Source organism: Aptenodytes patagonicus, chromosome 2, assembly GCF_965638725.1.
Source record: "Aptenodytes patagonicus chromosome 2, bAptPat1.pri.cur, whole genome shotgun sequence".
NCBI lineage: Eukaryota > Metazoa > Chordata > Aves > Sphenisciformes > Spheniscidae > Aptenodytes > Aptenodytes patagonicus.
In genome coordinates, this window is record NC_134950.1 from 145,310,545 (window position 1) to 145,335,434 (window position 24,890).

Genomic DNA, 24,890 nt, shown 5'->3' on the forward strand with positions numbered 1-24,890 from the left:
GTTATTTAATGAGATAAAAATATTGCATTTTAAAGTATGCAGTAAGTAACTCACAACTATTAAATAGTGACCTCAACCTGAAGAGACCTTATAAATCCATTTTGAATATGCACAGTCTGCAGTAAAATTTTAAAGTGCTAAAAGGAATTCAGATATCTTGTGGCAATAATCAGTTCACAAGTGTTTAGGCAATCAGCCCAAACAAACCCATAGGACAGTGGTAAGATTCATCAAAGTTGAAGAGTGTTACAAAACTGTAAGTTAACTGTATTGCAAAAGATATTTTAGGGAGCTACAGAAAAGGGACATAAAGCATCTCACTGAAGCTCAAGATATAGAGCTGAGGTGACTGGATCCAGAGGCCCGTTTTCAGTTGTCTAGAACTGCAATAATTAAGCAGTTAAAAAGACTTTAAAATTCTCAAAAGAAATCCTGACAGTTCTTACATCCTACAGATCATTTGACAAGTAAATCAATTGCTTATGTCCTTGTCATGCCATTTATTGAAATATCTGGAAACATGTCTGCACTCTCTGGAAACAAAATTTTGCAACCTCCATCTGAAATAATTTTAAGTGCTAAAACGTGCCTCCACCTTAACTGGTCAGTCAAGAAACTGAAACATAAAACCTTTGTAGAAATTTCATCCCACATTACCTAAGCAAGTTATTTCTGATTCTATGCAAAGGATAACCAAATAGGTGTAACTTTTTTTTTTTTTTAATGAGAGTTCTTTCTATGTGTTAGAACTTTGGAACAGCTGGTAATGGAGAGAGGAGATGAAAAATGTGAAAAGGGAAAAAATGGTCACCTGGAGGGTCACTTGGGTCACAAGAAACCTTGGTTCTAATACCAGCCAAGTTAGATGTCCTGTGCAACTACTGACAAGTTAATTAACCTATCCTGTGCCTCAATTCTCTATGTAAATGTGCATAATCCTTTCCAAAATCTTTGTGAGCCAGGGAAGTATTTTATCATTCCAGTGACTGAGTTAACAGCCAAATACACTCATGAAAACCAAGTAAGTGCCTTCTTAGTATCGTTGAACACCCTCATCTGCACTCTCAGATTGAAGAATGATTCTTCAGATTTACTTAACATCTTTCAATATTAAAAGCAGTTAGTTCCCATCTTCCAATGCATTAAACTCAAGTTATCATATGGAATAAACCTGTTTATATACAGCGTTGCTAGAAACATGTCAAACAAAGGAAATATTCACAACTGATTTCCACAAGGAGGGAAGAAAAATCAAAAGCATCATCCTCCATAATCAATTTTAAGTTACATTGAACAAACTGAAACTTAACTTTACATTTTAGTTTAAAAAAAAAAAGTTAGTTCTATACACTATTCCTAAGTTCTCCAAATACCACTACATTTAAGGTTAAAACCCCCTATTTTATAATATGAATTACTGTAAATCCAACCTATATTTCACAAGAAAAATGCGTAATAAATCATATCATTGGTATTTCACTTTTTCCACACAGAACATTCTGTCCCTCTGGTGTCAAAGGAAAGCCAAAATTCATTATAGTTCTTCACCAGGCACAAAATCAGATTTTATCAATTTAAAATATATTAAGGTTTCACTAATAGAGAACACTAAATTGGCACACAGTTTTGAAAAAGAGGACAGTGCAGCCAGCCTTGAAAGTCCCTGACAACATGCAAGCCTACCAAATGGGACGCTGTTCAAAATTAAAGACAGGGAAACCACAACATGGACTTTGCTACACGTGTAACACATCAGCCTCCTGGTAATTCATGGGATCATGACTCCCTCTAGCCTGTTTCACCACGACCACAGCCTGTCACTGCTGAACCGCTGAGGCAGCTGCTCTCAGCCCCACCAGAGAAGGCATACAGCGTCCTGACAGTGATTTGCTGCAACCCCATCTCCGCCACCGTGCTTGCAGCGATAGCAGCACCTACGTGCAAAGCATGAGGAAATCCTTTACTAACGAACTAATGCTTACTGTCTGAAGTAGCTTCAGCTCTGGCTGGGACTGAGCCTCACACACCTTCAAAAAATGGACAGCAGTGAACAACCAGTATGAAAACAGTAACATTTACATACAGATACTTTTTCCAAAGGCTAGAGACAAATTCAGAATAAAAAGACATTTGTACCCAGGATAATTAGATGGTTGAATTCATTGTGGTAATAAGGCAAAGATAACAGATAACTTCCTGGATAACGATAGTACTCTGTTACAATAAAGAACGTGGTTCTGGGGTGGGGGTGCCTTCTTTGCCTTTTTCTCAAGAGAAATTCTGGGACAAATAGAGGAAAACCATCCACACATTTATGTTTTATAACTCATGCAGGTTACAAAGTGTCCCAGTAAGACTTGCAGGACCGATTACCTCTCATGAGCTCGCAGTGTCTGTCCTAACCACTACCAGAAGCGGGTTGCTGTAAGAAAACCACTACTGGTCTCACATAATATGACAATTCCTGTGTAACTATCACTGCATGCAGAGTTTGTACTTGAAACACTCTATTTGTACAGAAAGCTAGTTGGTTTTTTTTTGCTTTTACGCTCTCTTACTTCTCAGTACCCTCAGTAAGTTTGCAGACGACACCAAGTTGGGCGGGAGTGTTGATCTGCTCGAGGGTAGGAAGGCTCTGCAGAGGGACCTGGACAGGCTGGATCGACGGGCCCAGGCCAACTGTATGAGGTTCAACAAGGACAAGTGCCGGGTCCTGCACTTCGGCCACAACAACCCCATGCAGCGCTACAGGCTTGGGGAAGAGTGGCTGGAAAGCTGCCTGGCGGAAAAGGACCTGGGGGTGTTGGTCAACAGCCGGCTGAACATGAGCCGGCAGTGTGCCCAGGCGGCCAAGAAGGCCAATGGCATCCTGGCTTGCATCAGAAATAGTGTGGCCAGCAGGAGTAGGGAAGTGATCGTGCCCCTGTACTCGGCACTGGTGAGGCCGCACCTCGAATACTGTGTTCAGTTTTGGGCCCCTCACTACAAGAAGGACGTCGAGGTGCGGGAGCGTGTCCAGAGAAGGGCAACGAGGCTGGTGAGGGGTCTGGAGAACAAGTCTTATGAGGAGCGGCTGAGGGAACTGGGGTTGTTTAGCCTGGAGAAAAGGAGGCTGAGGGGAGACCTCATCGCTCTCTACAACTCCCTGAAAGGAGGTTGTAGCGAGGTGGGTGTTGGTCTCTTCTCCCAAGTAACAAGCGATAGGACGAGAGGAAATGGCCTCAAGTTGCACCAAGGGAGGTTTAGATTGGACGTGAGGAAAAATTTCTTTACTGAAAGAGTGGTTAAACATTGGACCAGGCTGCCCAGGGAAGTGGTGGAGTCCCCATCCCTGGAGGTATTTAAAAGACGAGTAGATGAGGCACTTAGGGACATGGTTTAGTGGACATGGTGGTGTTGGGTTGACGGTTGGACTCGATGATCTTAGAGGTCTTTTCCAACCTCAATGATTCTATGATTCTATTCTATGATTCTCCGAAGAGGTTCATCATTGGAGAAAAGGGGAAAAAAAAATAATATATAACTGAAGACAGAAGAGGGTATTAGTAATAGCAGTCTGCTTGGCAGCAGTATGACACTTCAGGCTGGCAAAAGCCAAGAAAACAGTATCTCCAACTTGTTAATCAGCATTTGCTACCTAATTTTTTCATAAAATGACTTCAAGATCATAGAAGCAAAAGCTTAGTGCAGAGGAAGTCGATATCATTTAAATTTTACTTGAGCTAGGAGAAACAGATTCTGAAGGGTAAAATGTCAGAACTGGAAAGAATGAAGCAGCTCTGTTCTAACTTGTGTGCAAAGATTTCCTATCTCATACAAGTGTGCAGATAGAAAGAAAAATTCCTCAACATATCCACAGTAAAGAAGACAATTCTAGCCTTCTACAAGTGTAAGTATTCTGCATACAAGTCACTGCACAAAACTATGGGGACAGTGTATGCGCTCATTTGCTAGCAGTGACCTGCAAGGAATCAAAGGAGATTGAAATCACGTTCCAACAATTATTCTTTTTTGTTCTTGAGATGTTATCCAGTCTCGGTAGCTCCAGTTAATATCATCTTTGGAAAATAATTTCATACCGTCCTAATTATTCTATGTGCAAATGGTGGCAAAAAAAATCTTGCAATATTTGAGATATATTTCTGCACTCACAGTGCAGGTCATGATGGCTCTATACATCTCTTACAGAGTCAAACCTTCAGAAGAAAGCTGTCTTGGGGGGCGGGGAGGGAAACAATAAAATCCCCAAAGTTAAGTTAATTTTCTAGTCCTTTTTCTTCAGAAAAATCTTTTAAAAAGCAAAACTACTCACAAACATATACAAAAGTCTGAAATGAACTCTTCAGTAGAGGGAGCTTTCATTTTGAAAACCTCAAAAGTACTATTGGCATCATCAGTAATCCTTACGTCACTAAGGATCATTTTAGCAAATATCTACCAAATGGCTGCCCAGATTCCCCAAAAGCTTTGTTTCAGAGTGGGTTTCTACAAAGTACCATGGAATTCTGCAGTTTCAGCATGCCCTGCAGTGCATTCATCTTTGCTTAATACGCTCATTTGGAGTCTACATATAAGTCTTACAGTGATAACTATGCAACTCTTCTCAGTTTACTGATATGAAAAGGCAGGACATACGTTCTGCTGTATTACTTGACAGGGAAAGAACTACCACCAGGAAACTGGCCCTCCACAATGCAACAATATTTTATGCCAATCAGCTGTATTTTTTTCTTCAGGTAACACAGTAGGAAAGAGACCGCAGCATCGCCCACAGAATGAAAGACACGGCAGCAGCACACTCAGGTGTGTGAGATACAGATCAAGCTGCTTTGCAACTGAAGTTCCACAGGGAAAGGAAGAAAGACGAAGCTGAAAATCAGAAAGCCGTTAGTGTGATGGCTGGATTAACTAACCTTAAACAAAAAAACTAAACCTAACCTTATCACAAAAAAAAGCCCAAGAAAACATTATTCATCAAAGGGATAAACAAGAGCAAAAGCCTTAACAAAAATATGCTAATGTAGTATTTAAGAGAATGGTACTAAGTTTTACATTAAAACATATTTGACCACCGCTAGATTTTGACAGAATTCTGGGGAAAAAAAATACACAAAGTTATTGTTCAGTTTTATAGTAGATCCCACCGTAAAGCAAGTGTCCTGAGCATTTAAATTACAACTAAAAACTGCCTAACAAACATCAAATAACCCATGGCAAATCATGTAGGTGTGAACAAATACAACTGAAGGAGGAACCCACAATGATTCTTCCCTAAGAAGCCAGAAAGCCAGTCCTAAAATGACAAAATTACTTCCACAAACAAAGCTAACTTAAACCCCCGGAAAAATACTAATTTAGGTGGAACATGTCTTGCTAGCCCTTCAGGAGCACTTGACTTCAGTGGGAAAAAATATTGATCCACTGCAAAACAAACTGAACTTTAAACAGGATGCCTGGCTTTCTGGCATTGTTAAAAGCAAAGCAACCTACCTAATTAAAGGAGTAAAGTGGCTTGAGATTTTACACAGTGCTGCAGTTAACTGATCCTTGTACTAAGACATTTTGCCACCATTGATACACAAAACAAATCATCATTTACTGAGAGCAAGATTTTTCTTTTTTTTTTTCCCTGAAACACTCCATACCCCATTGGAAGCTAACACGTCTTCTGTCTCATCATCTTTGCTGTCGGCCTGAATTTCAAATGGGTTTCCTCCATTACAGTACTGCTCAAATAATGTTACTGTTGTTGAAATTGCTGAAGCAGGCTGCTTACTAGGTGACACAGATGGGGAACGTGACTGCTCCATGAACTTAAATTCCTATTAATAGAAATAAAGTACAATTTTAATCACCAACAAGACAGTTTCAGTATTATTATGACTCCAGTTCCATAAAAAGAGAGCATAACAACAAACTTGTGGACAATTAACCTGATATGAAAACTTTCAGCCAAAGCTTGCTGCTTATTTAAACATGCTTTTCATGCTGGCTCAAGTTAACCTTGAAATTGGCAATCTTGTACTGCTCGTCTTTCTAATTTTAGCAGTTTTTGGCTATGATATGCAATACATCTCCTGCATTCTGAAAGTATTTGCTGTCTAAAACTAGGTGAAAACTAAGTGGGTTTTTTATTTCACATAAAATAGGAGATAAAACAAGACCTAAATTCTACCCAAAAATGTAGTTTTCTTTACACAAGTTACCCAGTAATTTACTAAAGCTGAAATTTTTTTCTTAATATTTTATTTTTAAAAAGTTATTTTCAAAATTTATTACTTTTCAAACCCATTGCACATGAAGTTTCTGATGACCGGGTGAGTACATGGACTTTTTGGACTAAGTAGGGCACATAAGGTATGATTTTAGACATTTTTTTCTAAAAACTTGACTTATATCAGTTGACATATCATTTCTATCTATTAAACTCTAGCTATTGATCTTCATAAATGGCAAAATGTACATTATCATTTATCTAAAGGTTTAAAGATCAAAATGTGTGCAGCTAAAAGGACTGCAATGTTAGATTTCTGTTCGTTTAAATGAATCAGTTACTTTCTGCCATTTTCTGCTCCTCCAGTCCCCTAAGCAGTAGGTATGGATTTATAATGCCATTTCTCTATTAAAAATATTATTTCTTTTGCTACCGGATGCTACTGAGGGTCCTCCTTCCTTTTCCCTCCGTGCTATTACTGACCCAGTAGCCTCTTGCTTACTTTTACAGTTAACTCTACAGAAGCTGCAAAATTATCTTTTGCTTGAGATTGTTTAGCTATATCCATTTTTGCACTTTAGTGATAGCTTTAATCATAGGCACCCACGTTTCATTTGGTAAAACAGGTGAAATTCACCCACCATGTGCTAAACTTCACAAAAATCACTTTAGGACAGCATGTGAGCACACCAATTACTTGCTTTCAGTTGGACTTCACCACAGAAGAATTAACTTTTTTTTTTCCTTTCCAAATGAGCCAGTATGACCTATGTTTCCAGAAACAGATGCCAAAAATTGGTACAAGCTAATGAGCGCTCATATAACTACTTTTAGGCACTCATCTTTTAGCATCTTACTCTCAGATAAACAATTTAGAAATGGAAAACTGACATATTAACAGCGCATTAAAACATGAAAAATAAAGGCTAACATTATGCCTACAACTCTAGCATCTTCTGTAAACCCCTACCTGCCTGAAACGGAACACTACTGTTTTAAAAGCATTTGAATCTTAAGTTTCCAATATCACAAAGTGAAATTTAGGGGGTTTTAGCAGCCATTAAAAACATTTGCACAGTAGCTCATGGATCTTACTACTTCTCAGAACACCTGGACTCTTAGCTATTAAAGTATTAATACATTTGCATGTGTTATTCATAGAACGTACATGAAGCTGCAGAATACTAAAGCTTGATTTAACAGGACAAAGTTCCCAGGTTTCATTCTCCAAAAACATTCTTAATTCTTCAAGACGGGTTCTGAAATACAACAAATGAATACTCTTAATTGGCAGCAAGAGTAAATCAGGAAGGAGACAATTATTTAACTCATGCAGTGAAAAACACCTTCAAAAACTGTATAAAAAAATCACACTGGAAAACAGATATTCAACACATTCTTTCAACTGACAGACCACCTAAAAGCTGTGGCTACTAGCACAGTTTATGTTTTATGACACCTCTAGAGAAATTCTCAAAGAATGTCAATTTCCAAAATTTGGAAACAAATTTTTTTGTCAAAACCATTAGAAAGTGTAGAGGAACATCTATGATTATGCAGTAATACTGGACCCTCTTTCCTCTATGTAAACTGTAGAAAGCAATATAATATATACAAACACTCTATTAGCAGTACAACAGCTTCTGTGAGCCCACACCAGACAGATGCTTCTTTCAAACACACTGAAGCCAACAGGTAACAAAGTGGAAAGAACTGATGTTCAACAGACATCTCAACTTTTCAAAGAAGAAAAAAGCAAAACGGCTATTAATCTCCTAAACTATATTTTTCTTCATAGCTTAACTTTACCTTGGTACTAATATAGAAAACGTATTAGGGAAACGTAATCAAGCCATTATATCTCTGCATTGTTTCTGTTATGTTTTTAATCATTAGAAAAGCCTCTGTTCAGCCATAAGCAGAAATACCTTTAATAAAGAACATCTTTTTGCTGCATTAGCAGGAACTCATACAGGAAAAGACAGCAATGAGTGCTTACTGAGGTCACATTGCTGCATCTTTTCTTAATATATGGTATATTGTTTTGCTTAACAAGTAGCAGTTGGTAAATTATGCACTGAGTTTCTAATTAGGCAGTAAAATGTTCTAGAAATACCACTATTTCAATAACAAACTATAATCACCACTACAATTAAAATTTTCTTCCCTCAATGAGATGAGCAATGTGTTGAATTATGACTACAGTTTGCTGTGTCTATTTAAATTCACCAGTTAAATGCAAACAGACTTCAAGTGCTATTTTCGAGGCACTAAGTACCCATAGCTTGCAGATCTTCTCGCAGTAAAGCCAACAGAAACAACAGACAGGGATGCTGTAAAAATCAGCGTTACAGATCAAAATTCTTTGAGAGGAAGACTAACGAGAAAGAGTCATAGAAAAGCAAACATTTAAAAGCCACACAGCACCAGCTTTTGTATCATTCCAAAGCTGAAATCCAGGCACTGACAATGTACTTGAACAAATGCTCTTCATTTTCACCAGCACAGAAGTCTAGAAAGTGGCACACGTGGAAGGTCTGGTGCATTCATTCTCTGAAAAGCTTTAGTGATCAGACACACCTTTTTACAAACTTGTATCAGAACAAAAAGTAAATTGCATTCCAAAAATCACCTTACTAATGTTCTCTGCCAAAAGCCCGTTTAATTTTTCAAAATAATCAACTTTTACCCAAAAAAGGCTTCATGTAGGCTCTAGTATTACGTTGCTCTTCTACACTTTTTGAATGACATGACCAGTTCCTTTGAATGCTTTCTCTATGTTGGCAGTTCTCTAAAACACCATACTGCCCAGGAGGCCACATATGTCAAATTACACAATCAAAGAACTGATTACTCCTGGACTCTGAGCATTTCAGTTCTATGTAGCTTTTATGTACTAATGAATCCTTAAAAGCACTAGCTTTTTCTCCCCCCCCCAATTAAATACACAAGGGGAGTGAAAGCCACATTAGCTTGATCTGAAAAGGCAAGATGCTTAAAGCTTTTATATAAATCAACCTCAGGGATATAGCTGGGAGAGAGGTTTTTTATATTTTTCCCTCTGAGGATGAAAACATCAGCCAATTAATCTTCACAATACCCACACAGCATAAAACATATAAAAAGTATTAAAAAGTTCACATAATTTGAGTCATATCAATAAGTATTTCCTTTTATTTTCACAAGAATTACGAGAAACATTACCTTAATTAAAAACACAAGTTATTTCAAAAAGTTATTATTTCTATACATATTCCACCAGTGTTCCTTAACCTTTATTTTACTCAAAGATAATTCAGAAAATTAGTCTGATTCCCTAAGCTGTTAAATAGGTCCTTTAAACATAAGCAAAACCATAATGGTCAAAACGATATTTACTTAACCAAATAAGGTATTATGTGGTAAGTCAGTGTAGTAAAAGATGGTTAGGTAGACCAAAACAGCTCTTCCGAACCTAGAGCTGCAAGCTCAGTTTCCAAATCAGTTCATGGTTCAGAAATGCTTTCAAGAAATAAAGATAGGTGGCATGGCATCTTAATCAACTCATCTCCTGACAAGACATAATGTGCATCTGATTAAGGCTGAAGCTTTTCAGACAACTGGAACTGAGGTCTTTATCAAATGTCCGGAAAGAAATCCTAGCTCCAAACTACGAAAGCTGGAAGAAATTCCAAACCACATTCTCAGCTTCTGAATTTAGACACTGTCTCATGTTCTCCTGACATAATTTTCACACTTTATGGATTTTAGGCAGAAAGTCTCAGACCAAATGTGTTTGGATGTATTAGTTGTATGACAGCTCCCATACAACAGAGGACAACAGATCAAGACTGGGAAAGTAAGTTTCTTAGAGCAAGGAACGCTGTATTTCTTCTCATATCTTCCTAGCTTTTTACACCCAGAAAGAAGATAAATGCTAGATAACTAGAATGAAAGAGTTGTCAATCATCCAAACCAAAACATTTGGGAAATCAAGACAATTAAAACAAACAGACAGACAAGTCTTGAAGCTGTCACAGCCAGATATCATATCTGAGGCCAGAGTCTGCCTGCACATGACAGCACATATGACTGGTCTCAGATATGATAGTAGGGTTGACTGAAACATAATTAGATACTGCCAATGAAAAAACTATGAAAACATGACTCAAAAGGATGGACTCAGTTCTAAACATCTCATTTGATATAAGACAAAATTGAATATTGAAAAAAAAAACATTTCATAGCCACAAATGATCAGCTCTTTTTATATAATGGCATAGAAAAAGAAGTAACAATTTTGCTAGGAAGTATGGATTTCAGAGGCATTCATCCTCAGGATCCCAGGAGATAGCTAAAGAGGCAGCCTGAAAAACTACTGAAATTGTACATAAAATTTTTTCACCTTTATCTGGCTTGCCTGCTGCAGAGCTAGAGTTTTCCACAACCATAGCGGAAGCAAAGGCTTCTCCACTTTCTCACTTTCTCCAGGGTTCAGGGCCCTATTCTCATCATAAAACACTATCTGTCAACCTCAATGCAGGAACATTATGCAGTGGAATTCCTTTGGAAAGCATTTAAAGTTAAACCCAACAAAAATAAATGTCATTAGATTCATCCACTGCACATATAGTAGTCTCACCTGTGGTATGTTTTGAAATAGTTAACACTTTGTTTTCTGATAGATTCTTGCAAAACTTCAGACTTACTGCCACAAAATTCTTCTCCAACTTGCATCAGCCTATAACAATAAAACAAACTTTAGAAATATTTATTGATTTATTAAAACTGCTGTTCCAACCTGAATTAGAAGCCTCAATCATTACCATGAGCGTAAGTGTATCTCCATAAAAGCAAAGCACCAATATTAAGTTGCAAACACTTCACTCATTCCACAAAAGTCCATGTCTCATTTCCCTCCAAATCCTATCAAAATATTCCATACACATAGAGACAAAGAGCCATAAGCAAAATAAATGTCTTTTTGAGATCCCTTTACGCAGAGCAAGCTGTACAGCTCACAGTCTGAATCCATCATTTCATTACCAAAACAGAAGGATATAATACTGTACAGGTTAGCAGTACCACAGTATTTTACTGCTCTTGACTGAGAGTCCCTTTAAAAGCTTTTAGAAACATCAAAATTGTGAGATCTGCACATCTGAAATCTTAAAGGTGGAAAATACTGAAATCTTATCGCACTTACGCACTACTTGAGCAGCAAAGCAATTTATGCTACGTCTCCCAAGTACATCCTCATAAACTCCCACATAAAGAAGTGCTCTTCAAACTATCAGTAGATATGAACAAAGTTGGCATCAGAATGTAAATATCAGCCTTAATTAACTGTGCTGGCTTATCAGAGTTCAAGTTTGTGCACATGTATTAAGTGGTCTTATGACCACATCAGTATACCTGCTGGTAACATCAAGTACAAATATGAAGTCGTCATATTTGAAGTTAGACAGATCTGTTCCCAGAAGATATGTTTTCACTTTCAGCTGAACATCCTACAAAACACAAACAAGTTTTTGTGTGCTTAATACACTAAAGACACAAAGGTGAAGGCTCAGATGCCTGGTTCATTAGCACTTTTTGGTTTGTTTGGACTTATAACTTCTTTTTTAAATTTAGAATAGAACTCCATTTTCTGTAACATGAATGATTTCTCATTGACTTTCTAAAGTAATATTATAATCAGTTTCTTTAACACTCTATAACACAAGGTCAATCCTAGATGCTTTATTGTCACTGCAGAAATAGAGCTCTGGATTACAATTCAGCCACATAAAAGGTTTTTCATCATACATTTGGGGTCTCACTGCACATCAAAGCGATCCAGCAGTCAGACCAGGAATGCTGTGAAACCAGGCAGGTTCACAAGACTTCAGGTTCTCCATAGCTATGCTTATACCAGAAACATAAAGCAGTATGACTGTGCTAACAGAGAAAAGCACATGAGAAGAAAATAGATTGTGGGGCAGCACACAGGTTGGGAGAAGTAGAATCAGGCTGAAAGTCATGTTACTATGTTTTGGTGTCTTGACTGAGTTTGTAAGCATAGCAACCAAGTAGTAACTGAGTCACAGAAATTGTATTTCCATGGTTTTGTTTTGACATATTTAGCTCAAATCAAATAATTTTAAAAAAAACAAACAAACAAACCCTGGAGAGATTTCTTTAAGAAGATCAGTATAAATATAACTGTAATTAAGGGGGGGGGGGAATATATATTTAGGAAGAAAAATAAAAAACCGAACCTGCCATATTCGTGAAAGCCCATGTTCCAGTTTCTTTTTTACATAGCTGCGGTCAAAACTGTTCTCTTCAGTTCCAATCACATTGCTGCCATCTGAAACTGAAGGTGAAAGGTATTGCAGATATTTCCAAAAGCCTTGAAATGTATCCTAGTTTTCTAACCATAATGAAACTTCTGCCTTAGTCTTTATCATATTATCCATTATGCAAACTCCAGGAGAGCTCCATTGCTCTAAACTTTTGAAAGGAAATGAATAAAGCACATATAAATATTATATGCTAATGCAGACCAGGAGAGCTTCTGATTGCTTTTATGTAAGCAAGATACCCCATGCAATAAAAATCAAAAAACGATGAGAGTAACAGATACTGATATTTCAAATACAAAAGATAAAGTTGAAAGCTGAAGTGAGCACTGCTTATCCTCTACAATAAGATTCTCTAAGATATTCTACCTTTGTAGACAAGAATCATGAACTTAAAAATTTCAGAAGCAAGATTTTTAACTTTCTGCCCCAGCAAATTCTGTCTGCAACTCTGAGGAAAAATACTGAAACTTTTTCCATAAACTATGCAAACAATATAGCATGCTCTTTTCTTTTTTTTCCCCTCTCATACTAATGTATGCTTATGCATGAAATAATGTCAATCATATAATCAGGTGTCTTTCTTTCTTCCAAATTATTTTATTTAATTTTAAAACCTTCATTCCCACAGCGCTGGATCATTTTCCAGAAAAGCACTGTAATGCATGGTGAACTTCTCCTGTATGTGGTCCTCTCTCTCCCTCTGGAGGAAATATATTTTTTTTCCATTTTAAAAAAGAGAAAGTAGTATTTTATATGTAGTTTGCGAGCATACAGTTGTGGTTATGCTTGCAGTCTGTGACGGCACAGTGTCATGCAGTTTGCTTCACAGCCTATGACTGACCACAGGAAAGCTCTGTCTTAACCAGATGACACATACAAACTTTCCCCCATGATAAGAAAACTGTCAAATCACACCATTTAGTGATTTGACATGAAAGATAAAAATTCATATAAAATATTACACTGGAATATTACGAAGTGTACAGCCCTCCTTCTAGCCCATCATTCAAGAGGTTGCAACACAGAAGAATTAAGATTGCCTGTAGTACCCCAGCATTGCCATGCAGCTCAGACCCGTCTTTCCATCTTTTGTGCAACCTCCAGCTAGTTTTCAGTACTTGAGAAGACTATTCACTCCCTTGTTCCCGGCCCAGCTGGTCTCACCTCTCCACCTCCACACACAGGCTCCCAACTCAAAGCCATTCCTTTCCCTGATTCCAGCATTTCCTCTCAAAAACCTCCACCCAGCCCCAAGCTATCATCTTGCACACGCACCAGGCAGTCTCATCCCTGCCCCCTAGGCTTCACAGGAACAGGCAGCACAAAGCCCAGATCCTACAGGAACCCAGAGAGGGAACAGGAAAGGGAAGGGGGAAAAAAAAAAGTTTCTTATGATATCATGGGAAAGACAGTCCCTATCTATAATTTGGGCCTACCTGGAGAGCAACAGGACACGTCTAACAGACTAGGACATGTCTAACATCCTTGACTTAGATTACATTCTTGAAAGATGGAGTCTTTTTTTAAGTTGTTGGACTTCATGACCAGGTAGATACATCACTGCTATAATGCAAACAGGAAGGTACAGGAAAGAGTATAACATTTAACAGCTCCTCAACAACTGGCAGCCCTAACTTGTGAAACACGTTATTTGGGGGGGGGCGGGGGGCAGCAGGGCAGGGAAAGGAAGAGAAAGATTATTTCTAGGGTCAGCAAGGAATTTGGAAGCTATCCAAGGCCATGGACCAAACTACCTCAGTGGGATTACATGCAGCTTCTACCCAGGGAGACAGCACTATGGCTGTGAAGCACATTCAGCTGTTAAACTGTGAGATGCTACCAGAGGGCTCGGGTGCAGCTCCAGCAGCTTTTCATTCATGAGCTGATCTCATCAATGCAGGGACAGGATTTTACGCAGTCATTCAAAACTAGCGAGGACAAAAATGCCACCTGTATACTTAATCTCTGCCACAATAGTGTTCCTTAGATGGTAACGTGCTACCAGGACCACAGCGAGAGCTAATCCTGACTGACCTTTGCAGTTCTTCATTACTAGGCTTCATAGTTTTTTCCAGAAAGCCTCCTGGCTTAATTTCACTTTCCTCAGAGAGAGTAGCAATTTTTCATGTCTAATTTTGCTGTCTACTGAAGAAGAGTCCAGAACCATAAAGAACCTACATCTGCCCTCCATTTGCCAGCGCTAACAAATTTTTTGTCACGAACAAAAGTGCTCTTTCCATGTCAAGCCTCGCCCTGAACCCAGTCCATGCAGTCTAGACGAATACTGTGTAAATACTGTGAGCACCTCACTAATGAGCCCAGTAAGGAATGGGAGGCCAGATACAAGACTTTAATCAGCCTTTTCAGATATGTGCAGAACAGACCTCCACAGCGTTGTCTGGACCACTGCATATTTAAGAGGAGGAAGGAAAGAGTCATCCACTGAACAAGAATGGTTATGACTGGTATCAGATACTGACAATTGAATTAAACCAAAAAACAAAAGAGCACAGCAGAATCGGACCATGTTCTGACCATGTTTTCTTCAGATCACTCGGTGCTCACTGTCAAGTGAGCAGAGTTTTCTTCTGTAACAATCATTAATCCTAATTAGCACTTATCAGTGTCTCATACTCCCAGTCCTGGGCCAGGATCTCTGTAAGAAGAAGAGCATGATATGCGTCTTCCTTCTCCCCATCAACCATTTGTTTTCTGCTTTGAACTTTTTCAGAGTACGTTTCTCAGAACAAGAACTATTTGCATTTCTCATGTAAATAAAAAAAAATAAAATTTCTTCTAAATATATATATTACCTATTATATGAATGCTTATATAATAGATAAGCATAATAGGAACAACAAAAATATGAAACCTTCAACACTTGTAGCTCCATTTAAATTAAGCAAATGTGGGGAATATGGTTACAGAGAAGGATGCTGGCCTTGCTTAATTTCTTTCAAGTGGAGCTATTTCGTGTGTCTGGACATGTTATTAAATTATGATCCTTATCAAACTCTGAGGGAGCTTCATCTGTGAGCTAGGGATTATGATGGCGAACATACGAACACTACCAAGAAGAATCTTCAAGCCAGTTAAGTTAAAATTAGTCTGCCCATGAGGCTAGACCTCAAGAATACAGAACCAGTACAATACTATTTGCAGCCAGAATGTAAAAGCTCTGGTACTTTCAATTGAGTAACTCCTCACAATTAAAAACATAATAAAATATATTCTGGAATTTGGGCTTATATTCATTTCTTCCAAGGCTGCAAAACTGTGTTCAACTCTTTTCTGTTTAAAGACATTGAGACTGCTTTTGCAGGTGGACTGAGAATTAACACTAATTACTCAAAATGAGAAGATAAAAGGCTGCTTGATGTCAAAACAAGACTCAGACATAATTCCATACTATATCTACTGTTGCAGGCCACTCAAAGAAAATTTTTCTTATGAAAGAAAAGTCATAAAATAAATATTAGCCACTGTATACATAAATTATAATTTAGTAACTGTACCTAAATATGCTCCTCTTCTCCTGAAAGCAATAATTCTGACAAATGCATTTTCAAAAGTGATTTATCATGGAAGATTAAACAAAATATAAACAGAAAGAATAATCCAACTAGAGAAACCCTAAGCAGATTTATCCTTTCTCTGGCGATATGAGTAAACAAAACCAGCTATCATAGTCAGAGCACGCTCTTTAGAGGTTTCTGCAACCCCCTCTCTTCTACACTTCTGCAGAGTGAAGCCAAGCCTAAACGCGTCAGTATCTTTGACCGATTCTCAAGACTAAGACCACAGTCTTAGTCATAGACTCTGACCACAGAGTCATATGGATGCTATTGTTCAATAAAAATCTACGCAATATTCTCTCTGGCAATCTCCTGGTGCTCCTGGTTTATGGCCAGTCACGCTAAGAGTTCTTGTTTCCAGCCTTTTCATGAACTGTACTGCAGTTAATTTCACACATGCAAACATATGAATTTAGGATAATTTCCTTGAAAATCAAGGATTGGACAAAGGTCCACAAGCATTTACACTTTTTGCTTTGAAGAATTTGGAACAGGTAGCAGAATACATGAATATTCATAACTTCACATAAAAATATGAATCCGAAGCATCCCGAAGTTATTCTTCTAGAAGCCTGGTTTAAATACAGTCATTTTTCAGGTTTCTCAGTATTTCTTTAAAATTTGTAAAGGCAGCCTTCAGTCATAACAAAAGGTTTTTGTTTAATCCTTGCTAGTCAGACAGGGAAAAAAGGGAAAGGAGAGAAAGAAGGGAAAGGAGAGAAAGAAGGGAAAGGAGAGAAAGAAGGGAAAGGAGAGAAAGAAGGGAAAGGAAAAAAGAGGGAAAAAAGAGGGAAAAAAAAGGAAAAAATGATCAATCAAATCACTGTCCTCTAGCTTCATTCTTTGACTACCAAGCAGGTCTTGCACAGAATTTATGTAGTATTATAAATTGAATGTTCTGAAAATTAAAATGGCTGAAATTAAATTACATCTTACATAATTTTCTTCTTGCTTTTCAGTGAATCTATTACAGCTATTACAGTTGTTACCAACTTTTACCACTAGGATTATACTTGCAAAATCAGGAGTTTAAATGCTATAGTGATCATTTTGCTGCTCAGTTTCAGTTCTTCTGTTAAATTAGTGTCTCAGGAATACATGGGAACTATATCAATGTCACAGTAAATTTTATGCAATGTGAAAACCCAGCTGAACTAGGCAGGGCCCCCCACAAACCAATGCGACTTTGAAGTTCACTCCGCTTTGAGCAGGGAAGACAAAATGACCTGCACAGGTCCCTTTAAAACTCATCTTTTCTTTGATTCTATACTACAAACACAAACAATGCTTTGACCATGACCAACAGTGCAATGGAAAATTTTCCAGTAAGCAGTTTATTTTCAGGGATGACAACCCATATCACAGCAATTTGCTGTTTATTGTTCAAACAACAAAATCACAGAATAAGTAGCAGCTCATTAAATGTGACATAGAACTCATTTCATGCTATGGAGTAGATACTTTTAGTTCACTAATTTTATCTTCAGTATGATTAAACAACTCCTACATATGAACACTTTATTCTATCTTTCCAACAGTATATTAGAGCAATTAAGCGTTATTATTGATGATTCATAGAACTATCAATACCATACATTTCATTATGATTTACTGATACTCTGTTGTAACACTTCAGCAAACTAAGTCTCATTAGTATTTCCTATTTCATGAAAAGTACTAAAATATGTCTCATGCTTTAAAAATTTTTAGGATTACATTTATATCTAGAGATAATTATCTGTTTCCATTTAGTTTATTCCAGGTAGGGGGTTTTTTAATTGATCTTAAACAAAGTAATCCCCAAAGACCAGTCCACACTATAATTGACAGAACAACTGCAAATTCTGAACTCAATTCTAGGGAAAAAAAATAAAAAAGCCTCAATCTCAAAGAGTCTCTCCTATAAACGTTCCAACCAAAAAAAATCCTGTTGTAAAAGTATTTTCTATTCCATTTTGCTCTTCAGTCTCAAAGTAGACTAATTTTCAGAACACAAATAAGCAGAATATTTAACAATATAAAGCAGACATACCTCTTTCCTCAAACATGCAGAAGGACAATTATTTACAAGTTATGCAAGGCGCATTTTAACATCTGTAACAGGCATTAATAATCACAAATACGTGACACACGATCTAGATGAAGTGCAACCTCCTTTTCATAATCCATGCAGGACTTCTTTTGGATAAGCTTCACTATTAAAATAGAAATTCATGTCTTCTAAGTCCAGCTTCTCACTTCTATAGCTGGGTTTTGCCCTAAGGTCAAGAGTCCCTAAACCCATTTAAGGTACTTTGTAAGACTGCTGACATTAACTGGCACAACAAGAGGAAAACACTGGGACAGCTTTGAGTTCTCCAAATTATAAAAGCCAGATACACATGCAACTGTTAAGACCGCTCCTTCTATTGCTCCAGTCTATGGGGTTTAATTGCAGGAACAATTTTAGCATAATCTCCTGAACTGCCTCCATGGTTCCTTCTGATATACCCACCCTTTCTACAGGAATTTTACTCTTTGGCTTTAGCACGTATCACAGCTATTAAATCAATAAATATGGAATGAGACTTCCATGTACAGGTTTAATAATTACTACAGCATGAGCAGTGACTTTTAGAAAAAACAGACATTTAGTAGATATCTATAGTCCCTCTGAAATTAAATTATACTTGTGAAATTCCCTTTTGTGTGCTTTATCATTGCTAAGGTATTTGAAGAAGTGATTCAGTAGCTCAAATTTATTCTAGCTGTACATTACAGGTAAGCCACAATGTCTCCAGAGACTTAAAAAACAAGTGACAGAAGATTTAGTGGATTAGTAGTAAACATACCAAAACACTCTGGCACTCATTTAAAAAGCAATGCATTTAAAATTACTCATGTGACTGAATATACCACTTTATTAGGCTTAATGGTTCCTTTAAAAGGTTTTGCAGTGCAAATGGGTTTCTTTCTTCAGGATATCACAAGTAACCACACTAAGGGGAACTATTTTTAAAATTACATCTGGAGTTGAGCAAGTAGTCTACTGTGATAATGCTTCCATGCAATAAACTCTTTATAATACCTGCTTTATTTTACACATGCAAAGATCACAACAAAATTAAAACAAGAGAAGGAAATGTAATTATCTGACGTTATTTTAAAAGTAAATATTATTGAGAATGGGCAATTCACTCAAAACTTCAGAACCTTTTTTCACATAATGCATCTCAAAATTAAATATTTCAACTCTGAATTTTAATTCTGATATACTTATAAAAACTTTCATATGAAATAACAGTTTCAACAAATCCACGGTGGTTTTTTACTTATTTTTTTAAGATTCCACACAATACAGGAAGGACACTCCGAAGAAAATATTTTCATTAATTTTTCAAATTTAAAGTAGGAAGACAATGTTAACTAGCATAAGTTTGATTCTTTTTAAGACTTAAAATCTGTAATACATCTAAATTTTGAAAGAAGTGTTGGATTTCAAATACATTGTAGGAAGCAGGGTGTTCCAAGATCTGTTCTTGACTTCTATTTCCAATTTTGTTTCCCTTTCTTCTTATCGTCTAATGTAAACGATTCAAGTTTTATGCAAATCAGGCAAGGAGGAATAACTTTTGCAGCAGTCCTACAGTCCTTGTCCTTTGACAGAAGCCTCCTTTTCAGTAAGAAAACCTATCTGATTCAAATAAATAGTTTTGCATAAATCTTAATATTGTAAATTTCACGCTCTGCCCTCTGCCAAACACAAGCATCTTGGGTTAGTGAGAAATAAAGTCTGTCTTCAGACATTTTATATTAATTTAGAATACGTCCAGCAAAATGTATTTAGGAGGACTTAGACAGACAACAGACGAAGGTTTTGTGCTTCTGTCCTAAAAACACAAACTGGAACAACAGTAAAAGAAAACCAAAATTATACTTTAAGATGAAATCTTTGCCTTTTCCTGTAAGGGTATCAAGGAAATTGTGACCGTATCTTATGATGGATTCACTAGTATAGATGATATACAACATTCAGGAAATTGGATTTCCTGAAAATCACGATGACAGATTTACAACAGATTCACTCCCTATTGTTTCGGTCACCTTTCCTAGTACACAATCCAGTATCCTAATCTACTAAGCTTAATATGCAGTGAATATATCAACATTGATCAAAAAATCTGAAATTTCACATTGGTCCTATATTAAAGGGAAAAATCCTCAGATTTTGTAGTCATCTACCACAGCTGACTTCCAACTCAACAATAAGCACTGTTTAAAATAAAACTGTTTATATATGTAATAATGGCACATAGACATATTAATTAAAAAATGAGCCTTATACTGAAGACTACAAAAATCCAGTGAGTATTTAAGTCCTTCCTGCACACTATAAGCAATAATGCTGAAGGCACCGAGTCAAGACCACAAAGGTACCGACACACAAATTGACAACTTGAGCATAAGAAAAGTTATTTCCAAATACCAGAAGCTTTGTTTCCATAACAGTTTCTTACCAGAAGACACAGCTGCTGCCTCATCTTGGTCATGATTCTCATGCCACTGCATCGTTCGGTAGTAACTGAGCATGACCTCCCAGAGGGCTTTGCAGAGATCAGCAAGGCATGGAATGTAACTGTCTGATGTAATATGCTACAGAAAAACAAACAAAATAATATTGTGATACTTAACAATTCTGTTCACTTTTTGCAGAGGCAAAACAAACCATACAAAAACCTCCATATTCATACAGCTGAGGTGCTTGACGTATATCAGTTTCCTTTTCAAAAGTATTTGAGAGCTGATGAATGCCTGATTTTAGTCAACCAATCAAATGCTGTCTGAAAGTGCAAAGCTTGTTAGTTAGCGCCTTTTTTTTTTCTTTTCCCAACTGGCCCATATATTAACCACCTCTTATATTTATGGAACAGCAAGGTAGATAGAGAAGTAAAGCCACACAGTCTAATGGTCAGCACATCTCACCATCAAAGAGGAATGCAGCCACCCCTATGACATGCAGACACTGCGTCAGTTCAATGATGCAGATACTTGTACTTCAGCAGTACACAGAAGCCATCCTGGCTGGTGTGCCATTGGATTGTATGCTGTATAAAGTAGTTTAAAAACAAACAAACAAACTTAGATGGCAGCTGTCCTACCTCCCCAATCCACCCTGCTCCAAAGAACCAGTTGTGAATTAAGATATTCATTGCTACTTCAGTGTCCACAGTTGACTTCCGCAAGGCTAGTTAGCTTTTACCATGTGGGTACTGCACGCTAACCCAAAAATGTATATCCAAGATGATACAAAAGCTTTGGCATTACAGTTACAACAAAACTCTTCAAAAATAGTAACAGCTTCTGCAACAGTGATGTCAACATAACCACCAAAATAACCAACCATGGATTCTACAGAGAGCAAACCCTTAATCAAAGCAATCAAAGCCCTCTGAATTGCATCCTCATCCACTGAGGTAACTGTGGCTTTCTACACACTGAGTGTCCTTCCTGAGCAATGAATTGCAACAAAACCTTGATAAGCTTGAATATTATGTTTGATGGATAATAAACATTAAACTGGACAGATTTCTTCACAAATGCAGATGCATCACTTAGGCCCCTCCTATTTTTCAGCTTTCAGGTAGAAAAAAAAATTGTAAACTACGTCTTTACTTCCTATTTAATCATGTTCTCTTGCTTTCTAAGCTTAAATAATGCTCCTGACAGTAGTACGTACCACCCAATCCATATTCTCCTACACCCTGCTTATGATCAAGGACTCTCAAAAACTGTTCATTAGCATTAATAGATGTCATTAGCAAAAGTATCTGGAGGCCTCATATTAATCGTTATGTCTTTGCAGTTTGCATGGGTTTTTCTAAATTAATTATTACTCTGATTCTGTTCCGTATCAAACCAGAGCTGCCTCAAGGATATAAATCAGGCATTCTGGACACACCAACAAAAAAAGAAAAAGGCAAGTTCTTGGTGCATAAAAAAGTATCAATTGAGAATACTACTGTTTTTCTAAAACACCCTTTAATTGGAGAGTTGATATACATTACTGACTGCATTATTGAGACACTTTAATCTCAGATACTATAGACCTTTGCTAACGATGGAACAAAATAGGGTAGTAAGTTTATCATTTAAACAATACGATGCCCTGCCATTTCAACAGCTGTTTCAGCTATTTCCTCTGCCAACTCATCAGAAAATGTTACTTAGTGTATTTCAGGGCTTTTAGTAGCTATAAAATCTAAACTTTGGTTGTGCAGATCACTATACTTGATATATTGGCTTCCAGGTGGCCAGGAAGAAAGGATCACTTACTAAATACCAAGATAATTCAATTTAGACTAAGGAAATAAGCAACTGAATTTCTTTGAACTTATGCAGAATAAAGGAAATCAAAGCTTGAAGATGAAGCAGCCGAACTCTCCTCTGTTCCACTAGTATTCAAAAGGAGAAAGGATGTAAGAGTTAGAACATGGCATATCGCTAGGAAAAGAAATGCTCAACAAGGAAATAGTGACTCAGAGTACACAGACATGTAACTTACATAAACGGCTAAGAATTACTGAAAACATTATTCTTTTAAAAAAACTGAAATTATTAAAAATCCAGTATCTGACTTCCAGAAAAGAAACAAACAAAAAATTAAAACAAAGAAAAAAACCCCACCATAGTCCCCCACTACCCGTGTAAAATGGAAATGAGCTAAATAAGTTCATCTTTCTAAAGATTTTTAGAAACACACCACAGGAAATCTGCCCAAAAAGGAAGACTTTAATTTTGTATGACTTCCATTGTTTAATTAGAGTAAGTACTCCATAACCACTTATACGTTAAGAGCATCCTGGCTTAACAGTGTAGACAGGTTGAAGAGGGTTCTCACTGGAACTAGACACAGAGAAAGCAGGCTCGTATTTTAGTCTTAAACAATTTACTCCCTGACAACTGAACATAAGAGATGAAAACCTGTTGGTATTTTTTCTACGGGAAGTTAGAAATGGAATTGCTATGATAGTCCAGCTTATTCAGCACTCCGATTTTCACAAATGCACTGCAACAGGTAACAACCAACGCTGAACAGCACGGTTTGTAATAGAGACCAAAATTTCCCATCTGCAGCCTGTTCCCTAAATACCTAATTGTTACTAACAGTGTAATGAAAAATTAAAAAATCAATAAATTTCAAGGAAATTCCTGCAGTATTCATAGTACATTATAGCCGTAAAATTTGGGCACCTTCCTTTATACAGACTGCCAGATTCCAGCTATTGCAGGCTCACATAACTAAAGAAGCATCTCATGAGGGTTCTGCAGAAGGAAAGCCAAATAGAAGTAATGAGGTAATAATTTTGTAACTGCACAGTTAAAGCCACTCTTTCTGCGTATTACAAAATACGGTATTTCCAGTGATCTGAAAGATCCTTCTGCACTGTAAAGGGTAAGGATTAACAGCAGCACACAATCTGTATTTTAGAAGATGCCAGGAGGAGCTCAGTAGTACTATTTGTAAATGTAAATAAATGGGCTTAGTATCATAAATATTAGCAAAGAATGAGAAATACTGAAGGGCATATAGAAGTATAAAGCAAAAAAACTCAGAAGAAAAGTGCATTAGAAACTAAGAAATGAAAACAAAAACACCCTCTGAAGACTTAAAGCAGAAGAATGAAAGGGCTGCAGTCTAGAGAACAGAGATCAGGGTTTGCTGGCTTTCTTCAACTAGAATTCATCTCAGGTAAGTGCAAATACAACCTATCTGGAACCTTACTCATTCTGTTCATTAATACTTATGTCAATTACTCACAATAAATTAATTTTTCATAATGCACTTTCACTCATATGAAGGCTCTAAGATTATGTAAGCCTTCTAAGTCAAAGGGGCACCTCTTCACAATGAAATGGTTTTCAGCACAGATGTATTGTTTACTAGTTGAAGCTACACAATCCCAGGAGAATTGCGAAGTGAAAGAGCAGAAAAGTGGATCAGAATATGAATTTTAATCTCCTTGTGACTGTACTTTGATTTAATAAATTGCAACTGAGGGGGTGGGTTCTTGAGTTGATAAAGTATGATGAGGGCTTAGTCTGTGACTGAAACAAATGAAGAACATTCAAGACAGAAACATAATTTCAAGTTTTAAATCAATGTTACAACCACCTAAAATATCTCACACTCTCTCTCTCCTCCACTGAAGTTTAAGAAAATTTATCGGGTTGTAAGATCACAAGTGAAAGAATTAAAGAGTGAACTAAAAATAGTACTCGAAATACAGTAATTCATTCTAATAGCATTTTAAAAACAACGAACAAAATATACACATGCAGGAAACTGCATCTAAAATCTATACTAGAGGAAAATACAGGGTTATGCCCAGTCCATGATCTGCCTATCATCAGGCTTTTGCATCTCAATATTATAGCTGTTCCTTACCTTGATAGCAAAAGTGTAATGAATCTGGTGCAATATTAGGAGTAATGGGAAGACTCCAATTAAGTTAATATCTTTACAAGAATCCTTACTGAAATGCAGTATTACAGAAACTGTGCATACAGCCAAAACGCACTGAAATAAAGTTCAAAGCTAATAGTGATTCTAGTAACTAGCATATTACATTGAAGACATGTGAGTTTTGAAATCTTGATCTCCTGTTTGTATCCTATGATTTACTTCTTTACATTTAGCTAGATGTTGTGCACACTAACTCCAAAGTGCTAAGATTTAGTGCAATCAAAATCAGCATTAAGTTGTGAATAACCAATCTCTCAATTAGCCTGAGTTGT

The 24,890-nt window shown here is 37.0% G+C and overlaps 1 protein-coding gene across 2 annotated transcripts in view; it reads right to left on the reverse strand.

Annotated features, from left to right (window-relative positions):
• Nucleotides 1-24,890, reverse strand: part of VPS50 (VPS50 subunit of EARP/GARPII complex) — a 96,304-nt gene that overhangs the window by 39,123 nt on the left and 32,291 nt on the right. For both annotated transcript variants that reach the window (XM_076331508.1, XM_076331509.1), the window contains exons 13-18: nucleotides 20,612-20,747; nucleotides 12,454-12,551; nucleotides 11,609-11,703; nucleotides 10,836-10,934; nucleotides 7,383-7,473; nucleotides 5,646-5,822 (exon numbers count right to left, since the gene is read on the reverse strand). In XM_076331508.1, the coding sequence (XP_076187623.1) occupies nucleotides 5,646-5,822; nucleotides 7,383-7,473; nucleotides 10,836-10,934; nucleotides 11,609-11,703; nucleotides 12,454-12,551; nucleotides 20,612-20,747 (696 nt within the window). The remainder of the gene's footprint in view (nucleotides 1-5,645; nucleotides 5,823-7,382; nucleotides 7,474-10,835; nucleotides 10,935-11,608; nucleotides 11,704-12,453; nucleotides 12,552-20,611; nucleotides 20,748-24,890) is intronic.